The sequence below is a fragment of the Falco rusticolus genome, chromosome 5, assembly GCF_015220075.1.
Source record: "Falco rusticolus isolate bFalRus1 chromosome 5, bFalRus1.pri, whole genome shotgun sequence".
Lineage (NCBI taxonomy): Eukaryota > Metazoa > Chordata > Aves > Falconiformes > Falconidae > Falco > Falco rusticolus.
This window is the reverse complement of record NC_051191.1, coordinates 9,521,548-9,542,854: the sequence shown is the minus strand read 5'-3', so window position 1 is coordinate 9,542,854 and position 21,307 is coordinate 9,521,548. Positions and strand designations below refer to the sequence as shown.

The window sequence follows — 21,307 nt, the reverse complement described above, 5'->3', positions numbered from 1 at the left end:
AGTTTTAGATATCTTATCTGGTAGGGAAATTGTCTTAGGCTGTATTTGTATTTGATGGCGTCAGGCAGGTGCTTTCACAGAAAAATTGTTGAAGGAGCCTCCAAGTGCTCTGAATCACCTGCTTAATGAACTTCTCCCTGTTGATTAGTTGGGAGATTACCTGAACAACATGAGCTTGCATCAACTCATCCTAACCTGCTGTGGCATGAATACCCACACCACCAGCACATTGCCTGCTCTCTCTATAACAATTCCAAAAAGCTTTTCTATTTCCAGGGCATTTAAAGTTTTGAAATAAAAAGGAGTGGAAGTTTTGGAACCCAATACAATTTTTTGAGTCTTTAGTTACGAACATTGACTTTAAAAAAGTAGGTTTTATAATTTGCTTGTAATTTTTGCTTGTTTACTGGCTAAAGGAGCTGTTCCTCCAAAAATGGACCATCTTTCTCCCTTCAAGCCCCTCATTGGCAAGGAGCTCCACTTTGAGCTACTTTCATTCAGCCTCTATAGCCATCAAGCCAATCTGTCTTTCCAGCTGGAAAATTATTTCAACCTGAGAATACTACCAACTCAATGCCCCTTCCCATAACTGTGGCTGGTTTTATCTGTGGAAACCCCACAAAGCACCATGATCAGGCTTCCACTGGGTCTGTGTGTACATCTTTAAAAAAAGTAAGACAAAATAGTGTGCACATCTATTTCATAGTATATGTATCTCCACAATCCCTCATACTTCTATGCAGCCAATACTACTCAGCCACAATATTAATTCAGATATGCTCTTTTTATGATTACTCTGTTAAATATTGGGATATAAGCACTCAAAAAAGCCCTCTGCACTGTTGTAGAATATACAATATATCAGCTTCATGAAATTAGGAACAAAAGGAAGGCTAAGGTCCCTTTGGAATTAAATCTGGCAAGGGATGTCAAGGACAACAAGAAGGCTTCTTCAAGTACATCAGCAGGAAAAGGAAGACTAGGGAAAATGTGGGCCTGCTGCTGAGTGAGGTGGGTGCCCTGGTGACAGAGGGTGCAGAGAAGGTGGCATTACTGAATGACACCTTTGCTTCAGTCTTTACTGCTCAGGAATCTCAGCCTCTGGAGGCAACAGAGGAAGTGTGGAGAAAGGAGGACTCTCCCTTGGTCGAGGAGGATCAGGCTGGAGATCATTTAGGCAAACCCGACACCCACAGATCCATGGACCCCAACGGGATGCACCCCTGAGTGCTGAGGGAGATGTTATTGCCAAGCCACTGTCAGTCATCTTTGAAAGGCCATGGATGATAGGAGAGGTGCCTGAGGACTGGAGGAAAGCCAGTGTCGCTCCTGTCTTCAAAAAGGACAAGAAGGACCCAGGAAACTACAGGCCGGCCAGCCTCACCTCCATCCCTGGAAAGATGATGGAACAGCTCATCCTGGAGGTCATCTCTAAGCATTTGGAGGAAACAGGAGTGGTGAACATGGATTCACCAAGGGGTAATGATGCCTGACCAACCTGACAGCCTTCTGTGATGGAATGACTGTCTGGGTAGATGAGGGGAAAGCGGTGGATGTGGTCTGCCTTGACCTCAGCAAGGCTTTTCACACTGTCTCCCATAACATCCTCATAGGTAAGCTCAGGCAGCGTGGGTTAGAGGAGGGGAGAGTGAGGTGAATTGAGAACTGGCTGGATGGCAGAGCTCAGAGCACTGTGATCAGTGGTGCAGAGTCTAGTTGGAGGCCTGTAGCCCCAGGGGTCAGTGCTGGGTCCAGTCCTGCCCAGCCTTTCCCTCGGTGCCCTGGATGAGGGGACAGAGGCACCCTCAGCAGTTTGCTGGTGATACAGAACCGGGAGGAGCGGCTGATCCCCCAGGAGGCCGCGCTGCCATTCAGCCAGGCCTGGACAGGCCGGAGAGCTGGGTGGAGAGGGACCTGATGGAGTTCAACAAAGGCCTGTGTGGGGTCCTGCACCTGTAACCCCAGCACCAGCACGGGCCAGGGGTGACCTGCTGGGGGGCAGCTCTGCGGGGAAGGGACTGGGAGTGCTGGTGGGCGGCCAGTTGCCCATGGGCCAGCGGTGTGCCCTGGTGGCCAAGAAGGCCAGTGGGATCCCGGGGGGCATTAGGAGGATCGTGGCCAGCAGGTGGAGGGAGGTGATCCTGCCCCTCTGCTCTGCCCTGGTGGGGCCACATCTGGAGCGCTGTGTCCAGTGCTGGGCTCACCAGTTCAAGGGAGACAGGGAACTACTGGAGAGGGCCCAGCGGAGGCTACAGGGATGGTGAGGGGACTGGAGCATCTCCCCTGTGAGGGAAGGCTGAGGGAGCTGGGCCTGTGTAGCCTGGGGAAGAGACGGCTGAGGGGGGATCTTGTCAATGCCTACAAATATCTTAAGGGAGAGCGTCAAGAGGATGGGGCCAGGCTCTTTTCAGTGGTGCCCAGCGACAGGGCAAGAGGCAACGGGCACAAACTGCCACACAGGAAGGTCCACCTGTATATGAGGAAGAACTTCTTTACTTTGAGGGTGACAGAGCACTGGGACAGGCTGCCCAGAGAGGCTGTGGGGTCTCCTTCTCTGGAGATGCTCAAAACCTGCCTGGCCGCCATCCTGTGCAACCTGCTGTAGGTGAAGCTGCTTTAGCAGGGGGTTGGACTGGATGATCTCCAGAGGTCCCTTCCAAACCTGAACATTCTGTGATTCTGTGAAGAACTACCATCCTCCCAACCTTCAGCTGTAACTAGAAAAGTAAACATATCACTAAACAGACCCATATCAGAGAAATGTAAAATCAGCTTAACAAAATTAGTACTCCTATCAAGACCTTCATTAATAAATCTAGTAGTCCTATTAAGAAATGGATACCATTTTTGCTGATGACTATGAAATTACTTTTTTCTAAATACACAAGCTGATTTTGAATTTAACAGTCAAAATTTTCTGCATCACTTAGTTATACCTCTTTCACAGAAACTACAATTGCATCATATTCCAAAATACAGAATCATCTAAATTGCTAATAAATATGCACATAACAGTTAAGTATCAGTGTAAATGAAGACTGCATGGACTGTACTACATAAAAATTAATTTAAGGTTCACACATGTTCTAGTCAATATCTTGGTATTGTTGAGATCAACAAAAATAATAAAACAACAGACACAACACACTACATCTGTAATACATGCAGACATGCATACAAACAATAATCACCTGAGTCCTTTTCTGCTGTTGCTAAATATTAAACAACAAAAAAAAAAAGAGAAGAAAAGCATCATTACAGAAATATAACTATTTTAATTTCATTAGAAAAGAATAAATATCAAGTAAGGAGTTAAAATCTTAAAATCTTGAGTATAGCAGTGAGAGTCTTCGCAGCTCACAGAAATGATGGGTTTTGGCAGCTGAGGGAGAAATGGTATATGTTTTTAGGAAGTAAATTTATATGTACTAGTCCTATATAGTCTATATTTTGGGCTCACTGGCTGAGTTCGCATCCATGTTGTGCCTGGGAAATTAGAAACTTAAATAATAGTAAAATAATACAAAAAATAAGAATATGAGTATTACTTCTATTAGAACCTTCTTTGCTTCTCTACTTCTTTGGTAGCTACTATTGGTTTATAGCTGATATTATCATGCAATAGTTGCACTTTCACTGACTAATATGATGTTTGCTGAAGGAATATTCAAAGAATAGGACAAAAATCCTCCAAATGTATGACAGCTACATTGAGGACATCAGTAATGTTATAAAGATAATGACTGTATGCTTTCTGTATGCAATTTGAGAAGAAAGCAATTAATGCGAACACTAACATGAATTATTTTCAAGAGAAGAACGTCATTTCAGTGCACAGGTACAATAATGCTCCCACAGACTTAAAGAAGCAGAATGGAACCCATTGCTGAAAACTGTTACTTTTATATTGATAAAAATGTAGGCTATTTGTAATGACCAGAGTATAGGAAGAGACCAATACAGGTCTCATTGCTACTGAAAACCAATGAGTTTAATTTTCTGATGTTATGGTGCTGGAGCCCTTCAGTTTCAAAGAGTACTCTATTCTCAGAAAAGTACTTAACCTATTTTTTGTTGAGGTACTAGACTTACGTATGTAATTATCTATTGTGCTTTGGGGTTACAATTACATGATTGTAAAACTATTTACAGAAATCTAGTTGTGTTTCAACCAAAAGACAATAAATCCAAAACCAAATTTGCAAGTGAAAATATGCCATGGGATGGATGGCAGTTTTATGTGCTGTTCCAGCTTATTGCAGTATTAGCAATGTGCATAAAGTGCAAAATCTGTCACTTGCAGTGGAATTGCCACAGTTCTTTAGGATATAGTTAAAAATCTTGGGCAAAGATGTATTTACATCACTGTAAAAAACTCTCCCAATCCAATTTAGTGTCAGGAGTGAGTTTAGGTATCTTTTGTATGCTTTTGTCATCTTTAAAAAATATTTTTATTTTTATGCCCATTATTTCAACAGGTTTTCTAAAAGACTGAAATACTGAACATTAAAAAATCCCCTTTATGAATACAGAAAGATAAAAACTAAGGAAGACAGTTATTTTTGCTTTTCCATTTTCCAGACTAGATTTAATATTCGTCCTTTTTTCTTTAACACAACATGATATCATGATTAATTATGATAAACTGGTTACTAAGATGGTTTCATGTTGTTACTCCCAACATATAATACTGGTTGCTATAGTGATGAGATGGGTTTTTTGTTAATCACTTGTGAGATTGGTTAACTCATGTTTTTCAGAGAATTTGAGCAGAAATGGAAAAAGGAAAAAAAGTTTGCTTTACAATATTGCTAAAGATATGAGGCTTCTTCATTTTGCTATTATAACTATTTCCTCTAGTGTATTGCTAGAAATACATGCTATAAAAAAACATAATATGCATAAAATTTTGATTTTTTAAAAGCAGGGTTCATTCTTCATATAATTTCCTGTTAATTGACTCTACCTATAAATCCAGTTATATAGATGCACACATTTGTTTGCTACTCCTGAATATATCTGAGTTGACTTTATGGAGAATAACAGACATGTCATGACAAGGCATTTGAGTTTTATGACTTCCTTACTGTTCTACATAAGGTTAACATATAATAAAACGACATTGTGTATCCCAGCCAATTTTTTTGAGAAAAATCTTAGTTAATTTTGTGATATACTTTCTAGAACATACCTAAATTCCAGGAAAACTTCTGCTTACCATCAGACCTAGTATTTTGTTCAATTAATGCAGTCCGAAAATCAGAAAGTAATTACCGTTTTAATAACCAGATTATTAATATATATCTGACAACACAACAGCAAAAAAATCCGAACAACCAAACCCACTTATCTATCTGTCTGCCTTATAAGTACATCACAAAAGCATCTACACCCAGAGTTTTCAAGTTTCAAAGTACTGTCATTGCTGTTAAGGAAAGAATTTCCTGTTAGTAGTTTAATTACTAGATATAGTTAGAGAAATAAAAAATAACCCATAAACAACCCTTTAGACTTATGGAGAACTCAAAAGTAAGAACAAAGGGCAACTTAAATTAGGAAGTCCTAGTCTTCCATTCAAACAGGGTCCCAGGAGGCATATTAAAGCAATGAATAGGAAAAAGCTCCATAGTTCACCAGCTGAGATTTTAATGAGACATTTCCCCTTGCTGTGGAAGGGGTTTGTTCTGTAAAGGAAAAAGGCTGCTCACAGAATATTCAGTTAATTGGTATTGTTGGCTTTTACAGCCACTTTGGCAGTTGATTGCTGTACTAACCTTCTATTTTGGCATATTCTGTAAGTCGAGTGTAATTGATCAAGGCAGCCTTCTCCAGACATTTTCTAACCACTTTCTTCACCTCTTCTGGTGGTATGGGAGTGGCAATATCTTTCATTAAAACCTGTGTTAGAGACAATTACACCTCTTGGTTACAAAACCCAAGGGAAAAGGATAAAAGTGTCCTACAGTTACTAGAGGTCTGATAATAATTAAAAGCAAAAATCAAAAAGAAACTACTTCAGGTGGTAGAACTAGATATTTGTCTTTGAAGATTTCTGTTCAACCCTGGTCTGCCTGCCTGTACGGTATTTATATACAACACCCCTGCTGTTCGGCATCTTGTGGCATGCCAGTCAGTCTTTCTTTGGGTGACATCAAGACCAGTGTAACAGGAACATTCTGTGAATGGGCTGGATCATGGTGCCCACTAAAGATGTGGATGTGGAAATTTGCTTTGTTCTCATCTGTGGAAAAACTTCCACCATTGCATAACCATTGACTCTTCAACAGTGCACAGGAAAAGCTGTGAACAGCACCATCAGAGCCAGCTAATACCGACTTGCTTTTCTTCCTTTTAAAGCTATTCCAATTCAACATGTCCTTGCTGTGAAAAACAAACAGGTTAACTTGCTCCTTTTTAATGACTAAATCCTGGGTTATCAACATGTGAAAGTACAGTATTCAAACCCATTTATTCTGGATCTGTATTTTTTTCCCCCAAATTTTCCAAGTCAAAATAAAATGTTTCTAAACCATTCTGCATCCACAAGTATAGGAATGCACATTTATTCGCAGTCAATACTGACGGTATTGCTGGAGCACCAGAGTATCATTGTCACTTGTAGCAGCAGGAACAGTGAGTTTCATATAACACAAAGGAATTGACACAGCACTACAGTCACTGAGATTGTAAGTGAAATAAAACATATATATTCAGACTCACGTGTTTCTGACCATGGGAAAGATTTTCTAAGACAGAACTGTTATCCATGGAGTGTTCTGCAGTGCAGAATAAGTGACAGTCTCCAGGACCAGACCTCTCACATTTTGGCAAACCTACACAGACTGCGATCTAAGCTTTTTTGGAATTCATACATTCATCAGGCTCCTGCTGATACAATTCCTCTGGAATCTCTGCTGGAATTTAAAATTCTCTTCCCTCAGAGATGATTGAGATGTTTTTACCATTACGAGGTCTTCTCCCTTCCAGTTAATGCAAGAGGATTTGCTGGGCAGGAGTTTACATTTATAGTTGCCCATGTGAGTTTTGCTGCATATAGCTTTTTCTTCAGAAACTGACTCAGATTATGCATTTATGGAACATTCCTTGGATTATATAGAAGTGTTGTAACATTACGTATCAGTGGAGACAATACCAACAGCACAGAAGCCATAGAAAGCAGGAAAGGGGGACTGCAGAGTACATTTGTACTATTTTGGAGGTAATGCTGGGTAACCGTTAAATTAGAAAGAAACAGTCACCGCAGTGGCTTGAAGTGAAGGTCCAATAAGTAAGTCCTACAGAAAACAGTCCTAACGGGAAGCCTACAGAGGGTGGAAGCCAGGACAGCTAGCCTGAGAGGAATAAAGAGAAATTGTCTGAGCTGCCAGGGATAAGGTTAGGAAAGCTACAGCTCTGACAATTAAATCTGGCCAGGGACATCAACAGCAACAAGAAAAGCTTCTACGGGTATGTCGGTGATAAAAGGAAGACTAGGGAAAATGGGGGCCCTCTCTAGAAGGAAACGGGAGACCTGGTTATCTGAGATATGGAGAAGGCTGACGTACTCGGTGACTTTTTTGCCTTGATCTTCACTGGCAAGTGCTCGAGCCACACCACCCAAGTGGCAGAAGGCAGTGACTGGGAGAATGAAGAACTGCCCACTGTAGGAGAAGATCAGTTAAAGACTAAGGAACCTGGAGGTGCACAAGTCCATGGGACCTAATGAGATGCATCTGCAAGTCCTGATGGAACCAGTGGATGAAGTGGCTAAGCCACTATCCATCATATTTGAGAAGTTGTGGCAGTTCAGTGAAGTTCCCACTGACTGGAAAAGGGGAAATATAACCCCCATTTTTAAAAAGAGAAATAAGGAAGACCTGGGGAACTACAAGCTGGCCAGTCTCACCTTGGTGCCTCGCAGGATCATGGAGCAGATCTTCCTGGAAACTATGCTAAGGCACATGGAAAATAAGGAGGTGATTGGCGACAGCCAATGTGGCTTCCCTAAGGGCAAATTGTGCCTGGCAAATCTGGTGACCTTCTATGACAGGGTAACAGCACTGGTGGATGAAGGAAGGGCGACTGATATAATTTACCTGGACTTGTGCAAAGAATTTGACACTGTCCCACATTACATCCTTGTCTCTAAACTGGAGAGACATGGTTTTGATGGATGGACCACTTGGTGGATAAAGAATTGGCTGGATGGTTGCACTCAAAGAGTTGTTGTCAATGGCTTGATGTCCAAGTGGAGAGCAGTAATGACTGGCATTCCTCAGGGGTCAGTATTGAGACTGGTGCTGTTTAACATCTTTGTCAGTGACATGGGCAGTGGGATCGAGTGCTCCCTCAGCAAGTCTGCTGACAACACTAATCTGTGTGGCATGGCCAACACACTGGAGGGAAGTGATGTCTTCCAGAGGGACCCTGACAGGCTTGAGAGGTGGGCCCATGTGAACCTCATCAAGTTCAACAAGGCCAAGTGCAAGGTCCCGCACATGGGTTGGGGCAGTCCCAAGCAGAAATACAGGCTGGAAAGAGGACGGAAGAGGGACAGCCCTGAGCAGAAAGACTTGGGGGTGCAGGCTGATGACAGAAGCTCAACATGGCTTGACAATGTGCACTTACAGCCCAGAAAGCCAACTGTATCCTGGGCTGCATCAAATGAAGTGTGGCCCAGGTGGAGGCAGGTGATTCTCCCCCTCTACTCCACTCTTGTGAGACCCCACCTGGAGTACTGTGTTCTGCTCTGGAGCCTCCAACAGAAGAAGGACAGGGACCTGTTAGAGCGAGGCCAGAGGAGGGTCACAAAGATGACCAGAGGGCTGGAGCACCTCTCCTATGAAGACAGGCTGAGACAGTTGGGGTTGTTTAGCCTGGAAAACAGAAGGCTTTGGGGAGATCTTATAGCAGCCTTCCAGTACCTAGAGGGGGCCTACAAGAAAGCTGGAGAGGGACTTTTGACAAGGGCAGGTAGTGATAGAACAAGAGGTAATGGTTTAAAACTGAAAGTGGGTAGATATAGATTAGATATTAGGAAGAAATTCTTTACTGTGAGGGTGGTGAGACAAGGGAAAAAGTTGCCCAGAGAAGCTGTGGCTGCCCCTTCCCTGGATGTGTTCACAGTCAGGCTGGATGGGGCTTTGAGCAACCTGGTCTAGTGGAAGGTGTTCCTGCCCATGGCATAGGGGTTAAAAATAGATGATCTTTAAGGTCCTTTCCCAACTGAAACCATTCTATGATTCTATGAAAACAGCTCTTTACCTCTGTGGAAGGCAGTGAGAAAAAAACCTCCCAGTGAACAATTAAAACCAGTAGTAAAATACCTAAGAAGATATGAGTCCGCTTTCAGTAGCCTGAAGGTAAAAGAAGAATGCAGGGTTAGCACTCAAGCAGAATTTAAAATATGTTCTCAAACTTACCCTCTCAAGTAATGAAAGTGTGGCTTTTAAAGCTCCTTCAGGACGTCCAAAAGGGAAACAGTACCTTAAAAAATAATAATAAAAAGAAATAGTAATAAGAAAAAACAATCAGAATTATAATAGCTAAGAATTTACTTTGAGATGTAACTGTACAGAACTTGCATTAAATTATGTTAGCAGGAGACTTCAAAAGACAAAGTACTAACGAAAGCAAAAGGCCTTTTCAGTAGCCTACCATGGAATATATACAGGCAGTATATATACATATATATATATACATATATGTATATCTATCTCTCTACAGCAGTATCAGCCCATCACCAGCTCAGGCCCACAGACAGATGGCAAAAGCATCACTTCCACTTTCTGAACTATGAAGGGTATTTAATGGTTTCTGATCTGTCATCTTCCTGGAAAGAGATACTATTTCTTATGTAGCCATGACTGATACTGGAGCTGTGAGACAGCACTCAGTACATTCTGTCTTGTTCTAATGTTGGATTAAGATAAGGATAAAATGTCAGATACTGAAGTTTGTAGAGATAAATGGGAATAAAAATGCTTGCAGATATCCTGTAATTTTCCTAATTATATTATAAATATCTTGGAAAAGCATTTTATTTCATCTTAAATTTTATCACCTACAAATTAAACCATACCTACTTCTGTCTCGATACTTCTAAAAAAGTCAATTAAAAAGTGATCCCATTCATAGCTTTGTTCTTCATTTTTGTTTACTAAAAGATCCAATATATCAGCTCAATGAGACTACAATGCTCAGACAACTGTAACCTCTCTTAATCCTGTCTATAAAATCTTGCTGGGATATCCCCAATTGGAAAAAGGATTTTTTACTTTGCTGAGATTATTTTTTTCTTATTATTACTCACTGAGAATGGTAGTCTCATACTCTAATGTTCTCCAACAGTAAAATCTTTTATAATGATAAAAAGGATTCAGACCAGTGAATTTTAGATATACATTTTGCTCAGCCAAAATAAAGCCCTCTAAATGAGGTCAAAAAAAGGATTTCCTGCAGTGAGATTTCCACTATTTGCTCTGCTTCATTTTCTTTCTTACAATAGTGCTAACAATTTATGAGGACAGGTTAACAAATTACAAAAGCACATTTAATGACCTTTAGGCGATAAACCACCATAAAACAGAATACATCTTTAGGTGTTTTGTTTCCTCCCCTCGTCTTTCCCACTGTTTATTGCTATCCACCTCTCGTGGTAGTTTTTGAATAAATGTCAATCATTTCTTGATTATACTTAATACTTCAAATCAAATACTTCCTTCCAGGTATGTTCTGCAATGTAGATAACATAACAGGCTTCCAAGACCCAACTGGTTTTAAGTTCATGATGCAGATGGAAGTCCAACAGTAGAATAGGGGTTACTCAGTTTATTGCAGAGACAATATGTATGAGTACACTATGGGCAGCAAGCTTATGTGTACAATTGGTGTAAGGACCTTCTGACAGAGAATAGTTTTCTTGAGATAAGCAGCTTAAAGAAAAGGAAATGTTCATAGTAGAGGCTGAAAGGACACTCAAGAAGTCCTGCCTCCAGTATTACAGCCTCTGTGCTGCTGAGGAGGCAGGGAAGCAGCATCTTGATGGCAAGATGAAATTCAATCTCCTGGATAAAATCTCCACGGCAGGTGATGTCACGCTGTTTGGCTGTGACAAGGATGCTCCCACAGCCAAGGGGACCTTTAAGGATAAGTAGACATAGATGGTGACAGTAGCCGATTCAATACTTAGACATATGGACAATTGGATCTGTGACATCTAAGAGGACCAAGCAGTATGTTACTTGCTGGGTACAAAGGTAGGATGGACATCAGGAGACATTTAAAGTTGCCTAGGAGTGGATAGAGAAGGAGCAGCACTCATGCTCTGTATTAGTACCAGCACCATATGGAAGTGTAGCAGGAACACTACAGAGAAACAATTCACACAGCTAGGCAAGAGGTTACAGTCCACTACCCTCACAGCAGCTTTCTCTGAAATATTGGCTCTTCCACATTTGGTGCCTGACAGGCAGGCAGAGATCTGAATTCTCAGTGGGTAGGTAAAATGACAGAGAGGAATGATTTGAGTACCTTAAGAACTAGGAAATACTTTAGATAAGAGCCACCAGCATGGGATGGGCTGAAAGCATCTTAATCATAATGAAGCCAGGCTGATAGCAATGAAAATTACAATTAAAAAGGCAATAGAGGAGTATTAAAACTGGAAGCTGCAGGTTAGTTGACAGGCATGGAAAAGCACCATTTTCAGATAGGTGTGACCTAGCGACCTAGATGGACACAGCAAATGTTCAGTGCATCTCTGAAAAGGCAGGAAGAGAAATACACTCTTTGGTTAAACTGTCCACAGCAGCTGACTAGAGCATGCAATGCAAAGCAATGGAATAAGGGCAAAACTTGAGACAACTTCTGACATATTAAAGAAAAAAAACATGTTGGTGATCTTTGAAAGTCTGTACCCCTGATCACTTAATTAGGATGCTGTGAGTGATTAGGAAATGTTAAGTGAGATTAGAGGAGCTGCAAATTCATCACAAATAGAAAGAGATTTTAACTATACACATGTGCACTTGATCAATGTCTCACTAGGATGAGATATAGTGAAAGTATTTTGGGACACAGTTTTGAATTGCTTCGTTGGACAGCTCATTTAGGACCCACAAGAAAAGATCCTATTCTGGATTTGGTCTCAAATGTGAACAGGATATAGTTTGAGAGGTGCAGAGCAGGAGAGGTGCTCTGTAGTAGTGATCATAAAACAATAAAATTGAATAACTTAGCAAAAAAGAACATGCAAAAAAAAAATCAGCACGTGTACATTTAGTACATGTCTATTCAATTCCAAGTATGGGAACTATGATAAAACAAAGAACTTGAAAAACAAACGACAAAACCTTAAAGGAGCAATCAAGAAAGCAAGAAACCTACAAGCAGCCTGAGGTAAAACACAGGAAGTAGGAGCCCAAGTCAAATGTATGCTACAATTAAAAATCTGTTCAAAAAACCCAAACAAAAGCCCCTCTATGTGACTCCACAAGGAAGATAAAGAGGTTATTGTAGAGAATCTGGCATTTAAAAAACGTGCAACCTATCCAAACAAAGACGACATGAAAGTATTTTAAAATATTCTAGTGCACCTGTGAACGGCACAGATGCTCAAACTGACAGTAGGAATCACAGTGGAGGCAGGAAGCACCCTGGGAGATGGTGGGACTGTTTGGTGACAAGGAGTACAGGGCATTCAGGGACAGTGAGGCCAAAGCAGAGAAACTCAGTGCATGTTTTGCATCCATCTTTATGGCTGAATGTATTTTTCAAAATATTCAACATGAGGTACGGAGTGGTTTTAATACCATGTTTTCTTAAGAAAGCAATCTCACAGCCAAGGTTATTCTTTGCTAATTAATGATACAGGTGATCTTTACACATTACCTAAGTCAAGGTTTTCTTTAAAAGTCTAATGACAATTCTTTATCAGGATGCCCTATATTGTGACCCTATATGCTTTATAAATTCAGATTCAGGGCACTATTGATTCTTCCTTCTAGCAGGATTATTCCAGTATCCTCATTTATATGAAGACATTCCACCTAATTTGCTTTTTATTTCTAATATTTGTTCAGAGAAAGATAGAATAATTACTCTTCACCTGGCAGAGCACTGTTTGTTTATCTTGATTAAACAGGATTTTAAGGCAAACCTTTGAGTCCTTTGAAGGATGGAGGCATTAATCTTTGAAAGACACATCTAATTGCTCTCAAGTAGGACTTCCCAACATTTGAATTCTCTCAAAACCCACCAAGACTGAGGCAGAAAGATCCTATGGTCACTGATATAGTCCAAGCTCATCAGCATATTCTACTGTGTAGGTAAGCAGACATGATGGGGTTTTCATTTATTTGTTCAAACTCAAATAATTATTTAGACATCATATATTTTGTAATTAGTCTTATGCATGTGAAGGCCTGAATGTGAACAGAATTATACTGACGATGCCCAGCCTCCTTTCTTGTTCTGCCATCTCCCTCCTCTCTCAGTACATATTCAGAAGGCTTCTGCTGTTTCAGTATTTTTTGGGTCACGGCTACTCTCACTGACCTTACCATTGTGTATAAGTATTTATATTCGTTGGAAATCACAGCAGTTGTGTTTCTACTATGAACTTGACAGGACATAGCCATAAGTATGCCAATCACAGGCCAGAGGTCTTCTCTGAGCTCCAATCCTCCTCTTTTTTTTTGGTAGCAAGCATGAGAAGATTGTCACAGAAACAAGTTTTCCTTCACCCTGCAGATGATGTTCTTTGTCAGTACTCTCCCCCTGCCTTTCCAAGACCTGGGTAGGAAGCACAGTGTCCTATGCTTCTCTGTATTGCTTTTCTGGCAAGAGCTATTTAATTCCATGGAAGACTGGAAAACAGGAAATGTGTCAAGGAAGAATCTTTAAAGGAAATAAAGGAGCATATCTTTTTTTTCCCAAAAGGAATACCCTCCAAGTAGAGTCCCAGCTGTCTTTAGTTTAATACAGAGATGAAGTCCCAAGTGAAGACTGCTACATCCTCGATGCTCAAAAAATCCCCAACAACCTAGTTATCAACATGACAGATACCAGTGAATACCAGACATTTACCTCATCAAGCCAGAGGGGCATCCAACAAAGTTACAGGGAGCCTTGCCAAACAAAAGCAAGCTGTTTCACACAGCACTATTTAAACTGTGGAACTGGTTGTCATAAGGTGATAAAGACACAAAAAAAAAAATCTATAAATGCATTCTAAAAAAAGGATTACATTGAGAGATTAATGGCAGATAGGTTGGCTTAGTGTGATAAACTAACAAATTTGGTGGTCTCCGTGCCATTTTTATGCTAAGCTTCAACAACCATCAATTGCTAGAAAATAGAAGGAAGTATCACCCCAAGTTTGCTTAGTTTCTTGTCCTCCTTCCCTAAACATCTTCTACTGGTATGGACAGTCTTTACATATGAAGAACTCTTTATGGAGGACGATGGACCTCAGCTGATTTAGGAACGGTAAGTACAGCATGCAACTAAGAAATGACATCTAAATGAGAAATGAGAAATGAGAAATGAGAAAAGTTTTAGCTGTGATCTATCAAAGATGTTCTCTACTCATATGATTTTTCTGATCAGTACTAATCCAGAAATTGCTATGGTTTGGTCATTTTCATTTAGACAATTTTCTCAGTCAGAGTTATAGGAAGCTTTAAGTTTAAAAGAATCGACAAAACCCAGGCCTATTTTCTTGCAATCTTTTCTAGCATAGAAAAACACAGCTCACATGATACATAAGTAAATTTTAAGCACAGTCACATGTGTAAATACATTATTCCATATTTAATATATTCAAAATTTCTTTGCAGGTAGACTACTTCATTTTCACTCCGCTTGTTCAAGACAAAAACTGAGCAACATGAGAAAATTGTTCCAGAAAAAAATTAGCATTCATTGAATAAATTACAGACTCACCTGAAATGGCTTATTTGGTTTTCTAAAAGGGAAGAAAGTCTGTCCTTAATTTCCTCAAACCTTTCTTTCTCTTCAACAGATACTGTTCCAATTCCATCTGGCCTGTAATATTAAATATTTAATAATTGTTGATAACTCTTCATGATGATTCCTCTTTGAACAGTGACTCTAATTTTTAAAGCCATCAGTTAACGTGTGCTAACTCTCCTTTCCCCTTTCCCATTGCCTTGAAGGATGAACAGTAACTTGTGACTATAGCTAAAGAACAGACTGCAAACAGACAAATAATTTAACTTTTGAGTTGAACTTTTACATTAGTCCTAAGTTTCTGCCTGATCCCAATATGAACACAAGGTAGCATATATTTCTCCCAGATCATTCCCAAAGATATATAATATCCTTTCTCAAGTAAATTAGTACTATAGGTTGGCACAGTAAGTGGCCTACTCAGATCTTGTTGAATTTCAACACCTTGAATCTTCCAGATATTTTCCTAGAGGTGGAATATGGCTGAAAATTATTTAAAAATAAAGGTGGGAGGCAAACTACAGTGAGAAAAGCCAAAGCAGGCAACACCTGCTTAGAGTGAGCACGGATTTTTGATCACCCATTCCATATTAACAAATAGCAGCATGTAAACAGGACTTCCATATAAATATAGCATAATGGATGAAACAAAAAAAGAGTCTTTAAAAAACAAAAGCATTGGAATTTTTTAAACATCAAACTTAAGTCCTAATAATTAATCATAAGCCTTGTACTAAATGTTAAGCACACACCTAGTCTAAAGTCTTAGCCTAAAGGTGTTATTAATGCATTTACATTAAAATCATGTCAAAATTAAAGAAATTTAAATACACATTTCCCAAAAGGTACTTTTGCCATGCAGTCACATCTTCCCCACATACAGCATACTTTAAAAAGATGTATCTGAAAACTTCCTGTTACTATCTTAACATCCAGCTCCAGGTAATAAAACAGCTACTGCTTCCCACGTGAGTTTATGACCCCGACACTTAAGTATCTCCTCCAGAGCCTGCAAAACTGTATCTCAGTGTTTCTAGACCTGAGAAAATTGTAGTAAAATGAAATAAAGACAACATTCTATGAATGTTCAAAGAATCATTCTAGGATTCCATGAACATCTTTTTGCTAAATTGCTACTTTAACTTTCTGTGCTATACTTAAATCTAGGAGGAATAAGTTGCTACCTGGTCATGACGTAAACAATTCTCTCACCTTTTAAATCACTTATATTTGTGATCTGTCAAGTCGAGGTGGAAAGAATGCCTGAAGTCCTTAAATTATTGTGAAGACAACAATAAAAATCAGATATGGTGGAGATATGAGTACCCAGGCACATCAATATACTATTGTATAAATTTGATGTGAAAGAGCAAATAACTTATATTCTCTCTTTTGATGGATGCCACGATACTTTACCTCAGCCTTCTGACAGATGGAACAGGTTCAGATTTAAGTAAATTGCACTGTCTGATTTCATTGTCAGGAGAGATCGTGCTCTGGAGTGATAAAGTAAATAGTTCTGTCATATTAAACCTCGTTGAGGCATGTCATATATATGACAGAAAAGACCTAGGGGTCCAGACAACAGTAAGTGAAAAAGGTGAGCCAGTAGGATGTCTTATCTGTCAACCTGCACTAAGGCTAGGATCACCACATACCAGGGACCTGTCACTTCACTGAGTTTGTTGTCATAAAGAACCTCGCTGACAACACCTACAGTTTTCAGAACTGTTAAATATATTTTTAGTGGATGTTTGCACGGACGCAAATGCCCCAGAAGAAAAAGTACACAAAAAGGTATTAGAAAAATGTACCATCTATGGCCCTGAAAATCTCACCTCTTGAAAACACGATCTTAGAAAATGGCACAAACTCTGAATCATTATTTTGTTTCTTCCTGTTAGCCTTATTGCACAAGCAGAATATAAAAATGCATTTTTGCAACACATTTCTGACACACATTGTGCTGGTGATCATTTATTGTACTCTTGGGAATATGTATCTACTACTGAGAGAAAAGAATCCATAGAAAAAAGAATCTGACTGCGAGATGAGCTGAGATAGAAAAAATAGATAAATAGTTTCAAAATTCCATCTCATCTTGCCTTCTAGATATTTTTCTTTAATTGCTTTAAAGACAGAATAAAATAAAATAGCACTGTTTTGAGTTTGTTATTTTTATTTACAAATTACTGTGCCTGCCAAGAAGAGAAGACTCAGAAGTCATTGGTTTTCAAAGGTTTAGGTCATTCATAAACTATGCAATAAGAATTTTGCAACTAAAACCAACAAAAAATGAGCCTTTCCTACTACACCAAATGTTATGGATAGTGGTTTGGACTTGTTTTTTTCAATTCAAAAGCAGTATTCAGCTGTCATTGCAGCCTGGGACCTCTCTTTCAAGAACTCAGCCAAGAAAAGTGATGAACTGTTTTAAAAAGAGTTGTTTTCATTTTAACTTTATCTTTACAAGAAGGTAGCGTGAATTTTCCTTTCCTCAACATTGTTTTCCTCCTTATTCTTCACAACTGCGTTTGGGATTAGAGAACTAGTGGGAACAGTGAACACTGAAAACCTGAGTAGCCTTCTCTCTCTCTCCTTTCTCTCTTATATTAATTTTCCATTTTTTAAGAACTCCTGTCAGTTGGCTTTGGATTGGCCTGTCTTGTCTGCTTAGATCATAGTCTAACTGGCACAGATGTAATGTTGTCTCTGGTCACATCTCAAATTGTTTAATTCACTCAGACTTAAATATCAAAAAAGATTTGAAATAAATACCTCATGAACTAAACTAGGAAATTCAAGTGGGAGGCAGCTGTTAGACCATAAAACACTCAAATAATGACACAAAAAATACAGGTTGACCAGAATGTTTAAAGAAAATTTTGCTGTGACAGTCTTGCAAGATTGCTGTCCTGGTGGCAGTTACTCTAGTGAAGCTGATTGATTAGGTGGTGGGTTTAGGTTTTCCTCTGGGAATGGACTGTTTTTCCTCACTTGAGGCTTGGAGTACCCTCTAGAAGTATTTGGATGTATGGAAATCTTAAAACCTGTAATAATTTGCAAAGGCCACTTGATACATTGTAGGATTAAGATTCCTTGCAAATAGCTATAGCATGTGAGATAAACATGGTATTCCAGTTCCAATGGGAACTAGATAGGATGGACACTGGGTTGACTCCAGCTTGTTTCCAGCCCTCAACTTTGCAAACAGCTTCTCCTAGTGGTCTCTCAGAGAGCGAACTGTTACCTTAAGCAAGACTGCTTCGTTGAGACAGCCTTGGGAAATACTAAATGAACGTGACTGACTTTTGTTTTCTTCTCTGGAATATTGTTGATACTGGTGCTTTTTGCATATTTTCACATTTTGAAAATGTTTAAAGTGTTTTCAATGAGCTTTCCTCATTAAAGAAATAGATCACCACTTTGGTCTGTCATGAAAAAAAAAAAAAAAAAAAAGAAGAGCATGAGGAGAGGAATGCATAGATTGATTTTCTAACACATACCCCCCCACACACACATAGATGAGAACAATTAGGCTGACCAAAAGAATCTGCCAAAAAATGACAAAAAAGAAAATACAAGAAAAATACTTCAGCTAAGGTCTTAATTCAACACTTTATACAATAAACTACATTTCAAGGGTGTAGGAAAAAGGAAAACAAAACTTAAATGTCATCTTGACTTCTAGAAACAAATTGTTTTAGAAGACTTCAGTGCTTTCTAAGAGCACTTGTTTTTAAATTCAGCAGGATGCAGAATAAAATGGAAGAATAGTGACAGGTTTCAAATTAGCAAGATAAAAGTTTAACTTCTTGTTTCTTAGTAAACTGAAGATTAAACTGTTTAGAATTTTGATGCAGAGATTTTATTATCTATTTATAGGACTTTAATATCCAAGGAATTTAATACCCAATTTTTTCCTTTAAAACACAACTGTATTAATTAAGTCCATGGTTTATGTTAGACAAATTAAGAACAATAATAATTTACTTTATCAGCTTAGAAGCAGGCAGAGCAGACGTCTTTTTATTAACAGGAAATGAAGACAGCAAATTATCATGTGGCGTTTAGACACAGATTTAACCAGCAGGCACTTGAAGACTGAGCATTTTGTTGTTTATAGTAACTATTCTTCAAACATTCTGACAAAAAAAATAGCACAATAGAGCCTTCTGGTGTATGCATTTCTCAGTCTAATCCTACATCTGCTTACAGGTCATACCCTCTTTTTCACAAGTGAACCAAAAAGATGTATTCTGAAAGCTGCTAAAACAGATTAAGATGATAAATCAGGTTAGTTTTAATGATCTTTTATGCAGTTATATTTCAGGTGGGATTCACTAATGCCCTTCTACTGAAAAGCTAAGCATGTACTTATATAATATCAATTTACCCAAAGCATAAGGGTATGTATAGGCATTAATCAGTTGAAATTAATGACATGTATAATGTTCAGGGAAGGTGAAAGTATATAATAGCATTAGCTGTTTCTTTGTTGCCTAAGATGGCAAGCATCACTTTAAATACGCAGAACTTCGTTCTATTTTTTCTTAATAATGTGTGAATTTGATTAATTTTCTATTGACAATTTCTTTGAGGCTTTTCAGAAGTAGATTTATTTTGATATGTTGCAAAACTTACCTCAGTGAGGACACATTTTATTACAACATTATTATAGTTATTATTAGCACTTTCCAACACAGGACAGTATCATTCTGTAAAGCAAAGGTGAGGTCAACATGGCTTCACTTAGTACCTGCAACAGGGTGAAGAACTTTGCTTCTAGCTCTGAACTCGGGAGAACTCTACTGATAACTTCCTTGTGGCTATTTACAAAAGTAATAGAAAACTCTGTCACTAATTGAACAGCATTAATTAAAACCCCCCAAACGTAACTATTTAGAGGCCTCACATCAGAGCCTTGGGGGTATGATGCTCATAAATGAACCACTTAAAAAGGAGAATACAGATTACATTAAAGAAGGTTTACCTTCCCCTGTGTGCCATATACCTTGGAGGTGATCAGTTTCCAGAAATGATGAACTGGATGACGCAAGATGTTTGGCACAGGGCAGTACATAAAACTGGAAGACCTAGTGAAAAAGTTCTATTCTCAGCATTGCCCAGTGAGCCTCAGAAAAGGGGAAGACTACAGTCACTTGAAGAAAAGGGATATAAATATCCAAGGACTAGTTTTTCCAGTTTTGAGAGAACACTGTTTCTCATCTAGAAGCACAAACGTACACAGCCTATCAATCCTAAAAGGTGTATTTTCTCATTCTATTACTCTGGGGAATTGGTGACATAAAAATGACTTCTGAATAAATCCACACTTTTCAGTATGACAAATCCACTCTCACCATTTCCATTACAGAAGAATGACAGAAAAATGAGACAAACTACAAAACCTAAAGACTCTTGTTAAGTCTCTAGATGCTGTATCAAACATGAGAGAGAATTTATACAAGATGCTGGTAGAGTGATAGAATATAGCTTCTGATAACACACTTCTATACTGTAGGAGATCTCAGGCTCCTTTGTCCAGCTGTTGGACAGCCTTGGAAGATTAAGATTAAAGTGGAAGGCCCAATTGCCAATAAAAAACAGTGAAAGAAGAACTTGCACCTGTTGTTATCATTACAACACGGACAGAACATGTGGGGTTGAGAGTGGATAAGAAGCACAGCAGAAAGAGGAAGCGTTTTCAACTGCTTAATACTAGGAGGTTCCTCAAAATCCTGGTAGCAATGATTTCTTGGGAAAAACTTCTAAGAAGAAGCCTACATGCTATTCAAACATTTATATTTACAAAATTATACATATAAAAACGTAATGCTTCTGGGAAGAGATCAACTGGACAAAGCCTTTCGTGTCAGATGGTGGCCATGTGCAGATAAATGGTGAAACTACTGAATTAAGTTCTGGAATTTTAGATTAAATCTTATTAGATATTGTTTATGAAAGATATAAAATGAAGGAGAAACTAGCAAGAGACAGACAACTTTAAGTCTAGAGTTAATTTAGTCAGAACAGAAAGAAATATCTATTCAAAAGCTCCACAAAAAAAAATATTAGAAGAGGCAGAGCAACATAATGGGTTTTTTTACAAAGTTCCTTGTCCCAGATTTGAAAGGCATGATTTCTCTGAACACTTTTATCACTTGACACAAAGTGTAAAATTGAGATAAATGGTTCTTATCACACAACACTTGAGTAATGAAAAGAAATATATGAATGTATAGCACTCTCTGAAGTTTCCATACTTTCATTTCTCTTATGTGTTCATTTACTCCACTTTAAGATAATTCCTCCAAGCATAACAGGAGCAAGA

At 38.9% G+C, this 21,307-nt stretch overlaps 1 protein-coding gene across 1 annotated transcript in view; it reads right to left on the bottom strand.

Moving 5' to 3' along the window:
- CADPS2 (calcium dependent secretion activator 2) overlaps positions 1–21,307 on the bottom strand; it is a 323,439-nt gene that overhangs the window by 77,646 nt on the left and 224,486 nt on the right. Inside the window, exons 14-16 of the mRNA XM_037389390.1 lie at positions 14,947–15,048; positions 9,423–9,486; positions 5,775–5,898 (exon numbers count right to left, since the gene is read on the bottom strand). Coding sequence (XP_037245287.1) covers positions 5,775–5,898; positions 9,423–9,486; positions 14,947–15,048 — 290 coding nt within the window. The remainder of the gene's footprint in view (positions 1–5,774; positions 5,899–9,422; positions 9,487–14,946; positions 15,049–21,307) is intronic.